Below are 14,144 nucleotides of genomic sequence, written 5' to 3'. Positions count from 1 at the left end.
CCCTGAGGGATGCCACTGGTCACCAAGCGCCATGTTGACTCAGTTCCATCTATTATTACTCTCTGGGTCCTACCTTGGAGCCAGCTCCTTAGCCACCAAACCATTGGGTTATCAAGGCTGCAGTTCTCCAATTGTACCATGAGCAAGTCATGGGAGACCAAGTGAACTGCTTTTTTTGAAGTCCAAGTGTATGACGTCAACCTCATCTCCCTTATCCAGGCGACATGTTACCTGATTGTAGAAGGAAATGAGGTTGGTAAGGCATGACCTGCCCACAACAGGGATTGAGGTCAAACATTGGCCTGTAATTCCCTGGATCCTCCTTCCTTCCCTTCTTGGACATGGGCACCACATTGACCCTCTTCCAGTCTTCTGGAACCTCTCCCAAGTGCCACATATTGTCAAATAGTTTTGCCATGGGTTGTGTGATGAAGTTGGCCAGTTCTTGCTGCACTCTTGGGTGCAGTTTGTCCAGTCCTGCTGACATTTAAATGTCCAGCCTCTCTAGATGTTCCTTCACGAGATCTTCACCAACTGTTGGCGGGTGATCACCCCCACCTTCATCATCTTGTACCCTGTCAAGCAGGGTAGCACCCTTGGATTGGTGGAACACAGACATGAAGTAATCGTTTAGGAGTTTGAATTTCTCTTAGGTGTCAGCTGACAGCTGTCCCATTTTGTTCAGCCGGGGTCCAAAGCTTCCCGTATTTTTTTTTTCTCTAACTTCCTATGTATCTGAAGAAGGACTTTTTATTCTTCTTAATCAGTATTTTTTAGTGATGGAAAAAGACATAAAGAGCTATATCTAGTAGGTATTCTGGTTCTTCTCATGTATATTGGATAGATGCCAGTATTAGCGCAGTCAATTTAAGTCATTGATACATACCTACCTTTTTAACAGCTCTCCCAAAGTGCTTTTTGAAGTCTGATAAAGAAGAATTAAGTCTTCCACTGAATAGACTAGAGGTGAAGCAAAGCTCAGTGAATTCTGCAGCCCTCTGCAGTACAGAAACTTGGGGAAACTTTTCTAGAGAATTTCTCTTCGCAAAGTTTGTTTGGCAGTAAACGGTCACTAACTATTTCTTTCCGGGGATAATTTCAGGGAGTTCAGATTCCAGCTCTCCTTCAAGCAGTCCGACATTCTGGAACTACAGCCGTTCCATGGGAGATTATGCACAGATTCTGAGGAAGTTCCAGTACCAGCTGGCCTGCAGGTCTCAAGCTCCATCAGCACACAAAGATGAAGCTGACATGAGTTCTAAACAGGCTGCAGAAGAGGTATATAGAAAACCAAAGGGAACCAGTAGGGGAAAAGATACAGTTATGAATTTTAAAATAAATATACAAAGGCTTGGATATAACTGACATTCACGAGGTTGGAAAAATGCCATAGTACTGAATTGGCATCGTAGAGTTTAGGGTGTCGGTTGGATCCACCCTGCATAGCCATTCTGCGGGCCACTGGACACATGGGGATATTCCCTGCTGCAAAATCTGGGACCCTTGAGGCCCAGTGGAAAGGGTAGTTGACAACAGGAGGGTGAGCGAGGGCTGATGCAGCCCCACTTGCCGCTGACCCCATTGCTGCCCCATGTTGCAGCAGCCACACCGTGCTCCATGTCCCATGCAGAGATAGCACAGAGAGGATGCAGTGGAAGTTGTAGCTTTGGTTCTGGCATGAGAAGCATGGTAAAAGCCATAGCTGCACCATGGGCCTTGTGCTGGATTCGGAGCTGCTGCTGCTGTTTGCGCCGTGGTCCAGATCCTGGCCTAGGGTGCAAGGTGGATTTGCCACCCCTGATACAATTAATTAGAAAGCTTTCTTTATGTCCACCAAACTCAAATGCAAACAGCTTATTTTGGAAATATGTTTGCCAGTAGAAAGCATCACTGCTTTATATGGGGTAAAATAAATAAAAATGGACTCCTGATTTAGCACATCAGGATTACTGCCATGTGAAATTTATATTCATTCTGCAGGAAGTAGTGGAAGTCAGTAAACACCTTTTGCCTTTTAACCATTTACCATTTTGACCAGATCTTCACAAATATACTAACTACATAGTAATATAAAACAGAACTTACTTCCTAGCTTTTTGAGACTAGCAGTTAAACGTCATCTTCACAATTCCTGTTGTTGAATAACTTTTGTCTGCCATTTTATACTACGGATAATTTTTTAGATTTATAAGTGTCCTCTTAACTGGTATGTAGCAGCTGTGAAGAAGCTAAACATACAACAAAAATCTTGCATACATATACACTCACAGAATTCTGAGAAGTATACTGCACATAAGAAATTAATGTATAATTGGGTCAGATAATAACATTTTCATCCCTTTTCTCTACTTCACATTGATTCCTTTCCGTCAAGATGCGTCTTTTAGAAATCCTACTAGCTTAGACCAATTTTATACTAGTACGTGTAGCTAAAGGAATTGAAATAGTGCACTTGTATAACTAACTTAAATGTACTAAATCTAATTCTCATAATATATCAAACGTGTCTATATATCTAAATCTATCTATAGATAATGTGTCTCTGATTCAGGTAGTCTATAAGGTGCATCTCTACCCTACCTTCTCCCTCATCATATATCCTGTGGGGTATGACCATTCTAAAACCTCCAAGGTTTAATGTTTGTTGTAATTAATTTTAAAGATTACCTAGCTCCTTTTAAAAAAACAAACAAACCCTTCTTGGTATTCAGTCATTTTTTGAGACCTTTGCAATAAGGCTTTTACATTCTGTAACTCTCTTTTTGCATAGGTTTGGGCAAGGGTAATGATGAATCGACAACTGCTTGATCACATGGACTCTTGGACAGCTAAATTCAGAAATGTAAGTATTAGCAATGCTCTTTAGAGACTAAAGCTTCAGTGCTTTTCCCTTGTTTCTACAGAACTCCTCTTCAATAAAATTGAGCAAATCAACATTTGCACAATTTTAATAGGAATCAACTAGATAGATTTTAATAACTTAATGATCTTTGATTCTGAAGAAAACTATTGCTTTTGATTTGAATGTATTATATGAGACTAGGTACTGCAAAATGGAAAATTACCAAGCTGCCACAGATGGTAGGAATAATTCCAGAGTGTGTTTGAGGATTAGTCTGTGCTCACGCAAGTACAGACTAACATGCAGTGTACTCGCAAGACAGCTGCTAAGGCACACGTCCAACCTGAACTCGTGCACTTATGACTTCTCTGTTTTGATGACATCCTGAAAACTTCAGATTGTAAAGTTCAGCCACGTTTGAGTTACAAACAGAAAGATCTTAAAATGCAGTGAAAATGGTCAGACTTGTTTTTCCTCTTCCACAACTCAAACTGATGACTCAGTTTTCCTCAAACATTACAAAATTGTTCACCTAGACTCAGCATAAGCTTGGAAAATCCCAGCCCAAAGGTTGACTTTTTCCAAAAGTTCAAAACAGCTGAAAAATGCTAAAATCCAGATATAATAGCACAATGCTGTAGCAAATGGAGATTTAGTTGCGCTTTAAAGTAAAATAAATAACCTACTGTCAGTTTGTAGCTTGTTGTACATCACAACATCTGTGAGGAGTGTCGTTTTTAAGCCAGTTAGAAGAGCAGTAAAAACTAAGTAAATGTTATTTGATGGAAGAAGAGATTATTGAGTTGGGAGAAAACAGGGCTGTAGGAGGATTTGATAGTCTTCAAAGACAAAAAGTGTTGTTTTAAAGAGGATGATGATCAACTTCTGTGTTTCTACAGGGTACAGGATAAGAAGTAATGGGTTTAAATTTCAACAAGAGAAATTGAGGTTGGATATTAGAAAGAATTTTCTCACTATGTGGGTGGTTAAGCACTGGAACAGATTATATAGAGAAGTTATGGAGTTTCCGTCATTAGATGTTTTTTAGATGTGGGTCAAAACTATTTGGCTAGGATGGTTTACAAGTGGATGTTCCTGCTTTGAGGAGGAGATGGACTGAACGACCTCTGAGATCCCTTCCAGCCCTTTTTTTTTTTCCCCATATTTTTATGATTATGATGAATATCCTCCATATTCAGTGGCAGATAATGATGTGCAGATGCTGAGGAAGTGTGACTGATCCATTGGTCTTGAGTCCCATCAGCACACAAGTATCATAAATGAAATTCCTTCAGAGCACTTCTTCCTTCAAAACAGATGTCAATTTATGCTTTCACATGTCCGTAACTTATCTGTTCATGGATGACTTTCTGCATGTTCATAGCATCTGAGCTGTATTAATAAGAGCGTCACTTGCAAATCAAGAGAAAGGATCCTGCTGCTGTATTTGGCACTGAAGCTGCCTCACTTGGAATACCGTGTCTAGTCTTAGGCACTGCAGTTTAGTTTGGATATTAGGAAGGACTTTCTCACTGTCCAGGTACTCAAACATTGGAGCACGCTAACTAGAGAGCTTGTGGAATCTCCATCCTTGAAAGATTTAAGAGCAGGTTAGACAAACAGTCATCTAGGATGATGGTCCTGCCTTGAACAGGCAGTTGACTAGATGGCCTTCAGAGGTCCCTTCCAGCCCTACTTTCTATCATTTTATGATCTTGTCCAGCTATTCAAAAAGCCTCTAGCTTGATCTAGAGATGTTCTCTAGTCTAGTTGTTTCTCGTTGGGACTCTTTGACATTTTTTAGAAGGGACTAAATAGTTGTTCAAGCCCCTACCTTAAAGTGGTACTCCACTAATACAATAACATTTTTTGCCCTCTTTGTTGCATTTATTGTTCACCTTCTTACTTGTAGTCTTCACAGTAATGAAGATACTGCTTTGAGTAAGCTAGCATCTCGTAGGTATTCTTGTTGCTTCTGACCTTTTCACTGTCTCTGTTTCTCCTAGTGGATTAATGAGACTATCTTAGTGCCACTTGTACAAGAGATTGATTCTGTGAGCACTCAGCTGAGAAGAATGGGATGTCCAGAGTTGCAGATTGGAGGTATAGATACGCTGCAGTTCATTTGGTTTGGCTTCCTTGATTACATGGGCTAAGAGCCACCCTGCCCCGCCCCTACAAAGCATCCTCCCATTGTACCATGCCACACTGCACTATGGGCCCTGAAACCCCCAACTGCCAGCTCCCTGGCCCCTACAGAGTGGAAGCTGGAGGAAGATGGTGACCCTGGAGCCCCTGGCAGAAGCAAAAGCTGGAACAGTTGGGGAATAGTGCCCAAGTGGGGGCCCATGGATCACAATTTAGCCACTCAGGGGCTGTGTGTTGGACACCCTTGCCTTATAGTAGCTATATTTGGAGCAGTCTGCTTGTGTATACAGTCTTACTCTTTGGGCTCTTTGCAATAAAGCTGCACTGTGCTTCATATAAGGCAGGAGTTTGCAACATATGGCTGTGAGCTGGATGCAGCCCACAGAGCCTATATCCAGCTCATGGAGCCTCGGGGTTTTGCCTGTGCCCACGCTGGGGCTGGGCAGCTTCTAGCTGTGTCAGGACTGCTGCTGCTCCCCCTTCCCTCAGCTGCAGCACGGGCACGGCTTCCAGCCAGTTGGGAGCTACTTGCAGCTGGGATGCAGAGGTGGGGGCAGGAGGGAAGCGGGGAGAAGTGGCAGCGGCATGGATGGATCCAGTCTGCAGCTGCTTGGCCCCAGGGCAGCTCCCTACCCAGCTGGAAGCTTTACCTGCAATGCAGCTGGGGAGCAGGGGGTGGGAGAAAGAGCAGCACGGGCCCTGCCTCTAGCTGCCTGGCCCTGCCGCTGATGTACTGCCAAGGCCACCCAGCCCATGTTTTAAATGTCAAATAGTCATCTCTTAAATGATGGTTCCTTGTACTGTGTACAGGGCTGTACTTAGACTCTCCAAGCCCTTTGCAAAAGGCACAGTCTTCCTTTACGCTCAGAGTGCCTAGCAGTTTTTATAAGCCATGAAAACATAAAGGACACCACCACAACAAATCTTGCTCCCATTGAAGTTAGTTCCCTGGAAACAGAATCGGGCACTCGGGTAACATGAATAATCAATCATACAGCGTGCCAGTTATTCTTGGGACCTGTCCTCACAGTGCAACGAGCAAGCTAGCTGAAGAAGATACTGCCTCTTGGTAACTGTTATTACCTGGGTAAAGGAGCCTGTTCAGTGTTTTGCAGCAGCCAGAGATCACGTGTGCTGTCTCTTTGTCTTCCAGAAGCCAGCATTAGCAGTCTGAAACAAGCAGCTCTTGTTAAAGCTCCACTTATCCCCACACTGAACGCTATAGTGCCGTACCTGGACCTTACTCCAAACCAGGAGTATTTGGTAGAAAGGATCAAAGGTAATTGGTCATCGTGCAGACTTAAAAATGTGCTTTGTCATAATTTCCCTGTGTCAAGCATTAGTGATCATCATGTCTGTCAGCAACATTTGAACTTGAGCCTCGGCAGGTAGATGAAAGAGGCTGCTTTTCTAATAGTGGAAGCAGGAAGTGGAAAATAAATTTACTTTTTTTTTATCCTGATTTAATGGCAAGCGATCTTCAGGTAACTTTCAATATGCTCTAAAAACAAAGCTTTGCATCATTCACCTTTTGCATGTGTGCTTTGAATACTTGTGGATTTAATTTTTTTTCATTACTTTTTCCTACCCTGCCTTAATTACAAGTAAAATTAAGTTGCCAATTTATACGTCTTTGAAAATCTAGTGAAGACACTTAAAAAACTTACTGTACAAGTGTGGTAGTTGTTTGTATTATTGTACAGGACCGTAGGTGATGCATGGTATCTAATACTGACATCAGAGTTTGCTTCCTTTAACTTCTTGCCCTGCGATAACTTCATACCTTTTTCCTTTAGAGCTTTCCCAAGGAGGCTGCATGAGTTCATTTTGTTGGAACAGAGGTGGGGACTTCAAAGGCCGTAAATGGGATACAGATTTGCCCACTGACTCTGCTGTAAGTTTGCACAGTTTGGCTTGGTATGATGTTAACTGTTAACATGCACTATTTTGCAGTGCCAGTGGTAAGAATAGGAGGCAGAGATGCAGTATGCAGATCCTAAATCCCGCTTGCTTTACTTGGCTAATCCCATTGCACTCCGTGGGATTACATAGGAGAATAATGTAAACTGGATGTAGCCCCAGATAGGCCATGAAAATGCTATTGCATATCTTAATCCAGTGTCAACTCCTTATTCAGATGCAGCTGAAAATCCAGTCAGAGAGTTGTGTGGGGTCCAAGCCTGACTCATTCTGTCTTCAGTACAGCAGCTGTTTTACTGCACTGAGAAACAATTAATGATTAAGTAAAACTTCTGCATTCAGATAACTCCTAAAACAAGGAAAGCCCTTCATCTTGATTAAATGACTAATTCCCTTCACCAGAGCAGGTGGCAAATTAAACAGAGTTGAGAGAATAATAAATGTGGATTAAGTGGACTCTCCACCTCATGCCCATTAATTTAATTGTTTGCTGTGAAAATCTGTGTGAATAGCTCAGAGAAGGAGTACATCTAGTGAAAGAGGGACTCGGAGTGCTGCTCAGCCCAGTCATCTGAAACACTTTTCATCATAAACAACACCTACATGAAAGTTCAAATGAAAAAGCTCAAAGGTGGGAGGGGGGCACAAAATAATCTAAGACATAGAAAATAAGTTTTATAGGATGAGATTTTAAGGTGCTCAACTTCTTCAGCATGTTGAGTAGAAGGCTATGAAATGATTGTGTGTGTGAGGTACCCACACATGGAGCAGAGATGAGGTAGCAGGAGGCTTTTTCACCTTGCTGAGAAAAGCATGAAATATATGTTTGAATGCTGGACACTCATCCTAGGCAAAGGGCTGGACTTCTTAGCTACGCAGGTTATTAAGTAGTGGAACAGCCATGACTTTCTGCATCTTTCAACTGAACTTACAGATAGCCGTTTAAAAGATGCACTTTAATCCGTCTTCTGGGAGAAATTCACAGCCAGAGTGTACAAGGGAAGCAGGCTACGTGGCTGTGATGGCCAGAAAGGACCATCTGTCAGTCTTGATCTTGATGGGCCTTGAGAAAAGACTAGTGTGCATTGCCCAGTGTGCGTGTTAACACCTGGAGCTTTGCAATAGGACAGCAATTAATAACGGATTCCAGGTTTTCAGGGTGTTAAACTGCTTTCCGCAGGGGGAAAGAAAATTCATCCCTTCACCCCATTGCACAACAGGCCAGATATATTCTGCTACTTTTTTTTCTTTTTTTGAAGCATCAGGGTTTGACCACATTTTGCTCATGAATTCAGGATCATACAGATCGTCTTGGAGATGTTTTGACTTCCTCTGTAATATGGGGATGGGTCACGTGCTGGGATCCTCTGGACATATCTCCCCATATCAATTCCCTGCTGTTGCCGGAGCACCTTGATGGCACTTTGGTTTCTCCTATCCTCTGCCTCTGGAATCCAGTTCATTCGGCTGAGGATTGAATTGTTTTTGTCTGACTGAAGCCTTTTAGCTTAATATAGGTGCATATGGGTGAAATGTAAGCATCCAGCTAGATGCTGCAGTGGTCCCTTCTGACCTTAAAGCCCTGTGGCAATGAGTTAAAAATACTTGTCAGAGAATTGACCCACTGAATACAACCTGAGTACAAAAAATCACTACTAGCTCTCTAACAGAAATCTGCAAGGGAAGATGCTTTACACCCATACCCTGAACCAAGTGGGAATCTGCCAGCTATCAAAGGGAAGCCCTCATTGACACAAGGCCAAAAAACATCCTGGAATTCAGCCTGTCTTTTCTTTCCAATACCAATCAGAGGAGATGTGCACTGAACAGACTATCATGAAGTCCTAAATATCTTGTCAGTCTAAACTTCTCGCTTCATATGTAGACACCCAAATGAGTTACTAGTCTAAAAATGTAGTGAAAATTAAAAAGGAAGGTGCCACTGGTTCTAGTAATCTTCCTCAGGGAAAGGGTAGAGTTGATCAGATTCCAGGCTTTTTGCAAAACACTTGCCCCCAGGAGTTTACAGAAGTGCAGTTGTTTTAGCTCTGTCTGTGTAAAGGACACCCTCACAAATTGTAATGGAAGGGGGTTGAAATAAATGACAGTGATTTGTGGTCAGTATTTGCTGCTGAGTTTTAAGATGCCAATATGAAAACACCGTACATGTGAACCTGGGCGTAGCACCTGACATACAGAAGTGATCTGTCCCCATTGTGACCAATATTTCGTTCAGAAGGCAGATGAAACTCAACATCTTGCATCAATATTCAGACCCATGCAGTGCCTTGGTTTAAATGCTAAATTGTCTTGCCCCTTTGAAATTTGCCTGGTTAAATCACAATTGCAGTAAAGCCACCCACTCTCAGAGTCTTTAATTAGTAAATGAGCCTATTAAAGATTAATCACTTTGTTGTTGCACTTAGTTCTACATTCTCATGGGCACAAAATTTTGTATTTTTGCTTTTTCTTCCCAGATCATTATGCACGTATTCTGCACTTACCTTGACTCCAGGCTGCCACCTCATCCTAAGTATCCTGATGGCAAAACATTTACCTCTCAACACTTCGTTCAAACACCAGATAAGCCAGGTATTGGCATTCTTGTATGGCTTTGTATCCATTTGTATAGGTGGCATTTACTGCTTGAAGCAGGATGCAACACTCAAGTCCGTTTTCTCTCAAACTTTTCCTTCACAGACATTTCCAATGAGAATGTGTTTTGCATCTACCAAAGCAGCATCAACCCTCCCCACTATGAGCTTATCTACCAGCGCCATGTCTACAACCTGCCCAAGGTCTGAACATGTTGGCTTTCTTCTGATACTCAAGAAGACGATGCACTAGCTGAACACTCTGGCTCAGGGATTGGCAACCCCTTGCACACATGCCAGAGCATGGCACACAAAGGCATTTTGGTTGGCATGTGCGCCTTGGGGCAGACTGCAAGGACGAGGCTGGGGCTGCAGTGCCACGACAAGGGTTGGGCCCCTTGTAGCTCTCCCACCATCCTCCTGGAGGTACACATACCCCACCGCTAGCAACAAGAAGAGCTGGGGCTCTGCAAACCCCAGTGTAACTGCTTGCACCCTTGCTGCCACCTGCCACGAGCAGCCTGGGATCCATGGCAAGCAGCAGGGGCCAGTTCAGAGCCATGTCAGCTGTGGCAGATACCTGGGATGTTGCAAGCATCTGCCCCAGGGTCCATGGAGCCGTGGCCCAGCTTGTTGCTAGCAGTAGGTGCATGCATATCTGGTTCAGATGGGAGGGAGCTGTGGGGGGCCTGATCCTTGTTGTGGCAGCACAGTCCAAGCCTCCTCTATGCCACCTACCCTGAGGCATGCACCCACCACTGGCAATGAGCCAGGCCAGGGCTTCATGGCTCCTGGTGCAGCTGCTTGCACCTCCCGGCTGCCTGCTGGAGCCAGCCCCAGGCTCTGGGCAGGCCGCTACATCTTCAAGTAGAGGTTGTGGATGTTTCTGGCACTGTAGCCAAAAATGTTGTCACCCCTTGCTCTAGCTGATCTCAGCTATTAAATTTTATTGACCAGTCAATTTTATTGAGTAGGGAAGTTGTCTTTGGAATATCAGAGAGCTTAGTGCAGAACAAAAATATGACTATGATCTAATGCTAGCATGTGGCCTAAATATGCTATTAACATAAAGTGCCTGAGTAAAGTACCTAAGTGATACCTTCCCCTGTTACACATACATTATTAAAGGAATATGTTTAAAACAGATTAGCTAAACCAGGGTTCTGTTCTGATTCCCTGGTGGCTGCCTCTTAATTGCAGGGGCTAGTGCTGGTAAAACTTCTCGTTAAGCTGAACCTCTGCTACATGTTTGTAAATGCAGTGGGATGTCTGACCAAACCTGGGACCCTTGTTGTAGAAAGGAATGAAAATTGTTTCAGCCTTTAAAATAAATGAAGGTCATAATCCACCCTACAAAATAATTTCATGTTGTATTTACCTAAGTGGAACAAGTGAACAGTATCCCAAAACTAACTTGATTCCCAGAGGTTTGCTTTGACAAAGATGCCCCCAAATGCAATTTTGTAACAATGTAGGGCACCACTATACCGAAACTTTGGACAGGAAATGAAAGCTGTTAAATTAGAAATTAGGCAGAGTGCTCAGGCTGAATATGTTATATGTGACATAATCTTCACCCTCTTCTCCTTCTGTGGATTCAGGGCAGAAACAACATGTTCCATACCTTGCTAATGTTCCTGTACATCATAAAGACGAAAGAATCTGGAATGCTTGGGTAGGTATTGAGTGCTGTTTCCCTGCACCTCATGCAGACGTTAAACAGTAACTTTTCAAGCTCCCAAAAAGCAGTTTAGCTCCAGCTCCTACATAAGCAATCTGTAATCATTATTGACTCCAGTCAAAGAACACTGAGCATCCGTTTTCTTTCTGCCTCTTCCAACGTTGCTGGCTGTCCCCCCTGAGCTTATGTTATAAAGCTCAACCTAACTTAAAATGTGCATTTCTAACAGTAATACAGATATTTTGTTCTTCTTTTCCAAGCATCAGACTAAAACAAGGGCCTCCTTTTGATCTTGGGTATAAATCTGTACCTCCAAAGCCTGCCTCCATTTTCACTTAGTTTCCAGTGACCGTTAAGTTTGCTGTTCAGGATGACCTCTTCAAACACAAGAGCTCTGAACCGAACTGCCATGGAGAAAATTCAACAACTCTGTTCCAGAAGAGATTAATTCATAGCAGAGACTGAAATGTGCTACTTAGAAGCATAAGGGAACTGTTTTTTTACCAAGCAAGTTAACTTCCTACAGAAATCTGGGATAGGAAATCTTAAGTTTGGGGAGTCCTAAAGAGTGCCCAATGGATTAAGCAAGGAAAATTAGCTCCTCTTTGAAATAAAAGTAGACTTTTTATTTTAAAACTTCTTAAATTCATGCAGGCATTCATGTGCATAACAAAAAAACCCAAGTTTTCTACTGCTTCAGTGTATGGTGGAGCCTGCTAGGGAACGCTGTCTTCTCTGTACTAAATGACTGGCTACGTCTGCCCCGAAATAAATGTCATTTATAGATAAGCATAGTTATTGTCATTGCTCTGGTATCTCCTGTTTTTGGATTTATATCTTTCATTATCATCTCTCTTTACAGGCGAGTAAATCTTGGCTTATCGGGAGTGAATGTTCTCTGGATTTTTGGAGAATAATACCTGTGTTTGCTGGCCTCCAGCTTAAATGTAAGAAACACCTCTGCCTCTGCGAAGATAACTGAGCAGCTTAAATACACTTGTTGCCTTGAACATAGACTTGGCTGTGGGACAAAATACTTACTTATCTCTGCTTTGTGGACAGAGGAGATGTTTACATTTCATATTTTGTTCTTGCGAGAATATACTTTTTTTTTTTTTAAATAATTTGAGCGTGGAAGTGCTCCAAGTAGCTGTGATTCCACATCCAATGCCGCTCTACCAGTTCCTGCCTTGAAACATACTTGACAAGCCTCAACCATTCTTCTAACTGAGGTGCTTTTCAGAGCTCATTGCTGTGGCTACTTCACTTAGATACAGCCCCCTACACCAGCAGTTAAACCTGGTGAAGGCAGGATCCTGCAGTGCAACTGGGATTGCCCAGCTACGGGTGCACATTGCTGTTGATTTCTACTACGGTGCAAATGCAAGATCCACGAGCTCCAGGGGAGGCTGCATAGTAACCAGATTTCTCTTGTGCTCAAGATGTTCAGAGAATCTGTTTGTTAATTAACATCTTTATCATATCTGATCAGAGAGATTCATGGCCATCCTCGCAGATGCCCCTGTATGCAGGATTTTTCTAAGACTGCCACATTTCTAAGGTGACTGCCCTGGAAAGATAAATGAAAGGAATCCTCACACCTAACTCACTAGTCAGGCTTCACCCGTTTGGGTTGCTCTCAAAAGAACTGAGGTGCCTTCTAAGCTTGACTTTTTTGGATGCAGTGACGCATGACTTGAGCGCAGATGCTGTGGTAGCGCAGATGCTGTGGTACCCCAGCTTCATTTACTTTTTTAAAACTTTTTTTTTTAAGCTCTCACATTGGTGTTTCGGCTACTAATCCTTGATTTTTTTTCAGGGATATTTCTGTGAGATGTAAAAACCACTCTGGAATGGAAAGGGGTCTCTTATGTGCTTCAGGGCACTTTAGGATGCTTACATGAGGAAATCCCTAGGAGCACAGGTGCATATTCTGGTCCCAGCTCATCTTCATTGCTCAGAATTTCTCTTTAACTGAGAGAAATGGGCACAGCTTGGCTGGGAAATGCTCACAAAGCCTCCTGGTGTTCCCTCCTGGCGCTGAGAGTGATTGCCTACAAGCAAGAATCAAACTGGCGACTTGATCTCCTGTCTTGCTTGAATGCCAGATCACCTGGTTGGATCATCAAATCAGCACCTGTGTCATGTGCAAGATCTGGTCTCTTTACTAGAAGCTTATATGATGATGGATGAAGATATCCTGGCTTTGGACATAACCCAATGTAGTGTTTGACAGTTATCTAAGCAATTGTGCGTAATGCAAGCTAATTGCTTGTTAGAAAACCAGTTTGGGGAAAAAAAAACAGGTGCTTAAAGTGTTTACAAGGTGTGTTCCTAAAGCCATTGCAATTCCTGGTGAAACAGGAAGTTTTAAAAATGTGTAGTTTTTAACTCTTTTTATATTAGGGAGGATGTATTTCAGAAACCCTCTGGGAGGGGTCTTCATCATTCACTCCTCTGAGTGTGAGTTTATAACAGGTGTGTCTGCTTAGTTTTACCCATGAGCTCACACTGGCCAGGAAATCCAGACATTTTCATGCCACTCGTAAGTGCAAAAACACTGAAATCCTGCCAAAAATACTCATCCAGGGTTCATTAAATGTGCTGCCTGGATAGACATGTGCAGAGCATACAAAACCTGAATGAGCTGTACTGTGACTTCATGTTCCTTGTACCATGTTTCCATTTTTGTATGAACTGTGGATTGCCTGCATACACAAGCATTTAGAAAGAACAGCGTCGGCATTTTTCATGTGCTCGGTCTTGTCACCATTCATTTATTGTTTTGGGCAGACACCTGGTGTTTTTTAGCATCAGCTGGATTCCTGTTTGTCGTAGGGCCTACAAGTTGTTGCAGGCGATTACTTTTGCCAAAAAGTTGGGAACGTTACTTGGAGATCAGACTGTTAAGCAAATGTTTGATTCAGTGCCTGTATTAAATGGGCCTGTCTTGTTTAAA

General features: G+C 42.8%; 1 protein-coding gene across 3 annotated transcripts in view; it reads left to right on the top strand.

The window, feature by feature from the left end:
* The window catches only part of TMEM209 (transmembrane protein 209), a 23,030-nt gene extending 8,886 nt beyond the window's left edge, over positions 1 to 14,144 (top strand). For all 3 annotated transcript variants that reach the window (XM_090041500.1, XM_090041501.1, XM_090041499.1), the window contains exons 7-15: positions 1,103 to 1,278; positions 2,771 to 2,842; positions 4,849 to 4,945; positions 6,144 to 6,269; positions 6,787 to 6,884; positions 9,388 to 9,502; positions 9,611 to 9,708; positions 11,106 to 11,179; positions 12,048 to 14,144. In XM_090041500.1, coding sequence (XP_089897626.1) covers positions 1,103 to 1,278; positions 2,771 to 2,842; positions 4,849 to 4,945; positions 6,144 to 6,269; positions 6,787 to 6,884; positions 9,388 to 9,502; positions 9,611 to 9,708; positions 11,106 to 11,179; positions 12,048 to 12,102 — 911 coding nt within the window. In that variant the 3' untranslated portion in view covers positions 12,103 to 14,144. The remainder of the gene's footprint in view (positions 1 to 1,102; positions 1,279 to 2,770; positions 2,843 to 4,848; positions 4,946 to 6,143; positions 6,270 to 6,786; positions 6,885 to 9,387; positions 9,503 to 9,610; positions 9,709 to 11,105; positions 11,180 to 12,047) is intronic.

The sequence above is a fragment of the Crocodylus siamensis genome, chromosome 4 (assembly GCF_052110815.1).
Source record: "Crocodylus siamensis isolate JL-2025a chromosome 4, ASM5211081v1, whole genome shotgun sequence".
Classification (NCBI taxonomy): Eukaryota; Metazoa; Chordata; order Crocodylia; family Crocodylidae; genus Crocodylus; species Crocodylus siamensis.
Note: the sequence above shows the minus strand (reverse complement) of the source record. Positions and strands in the feature narration are given on the sequence as shown.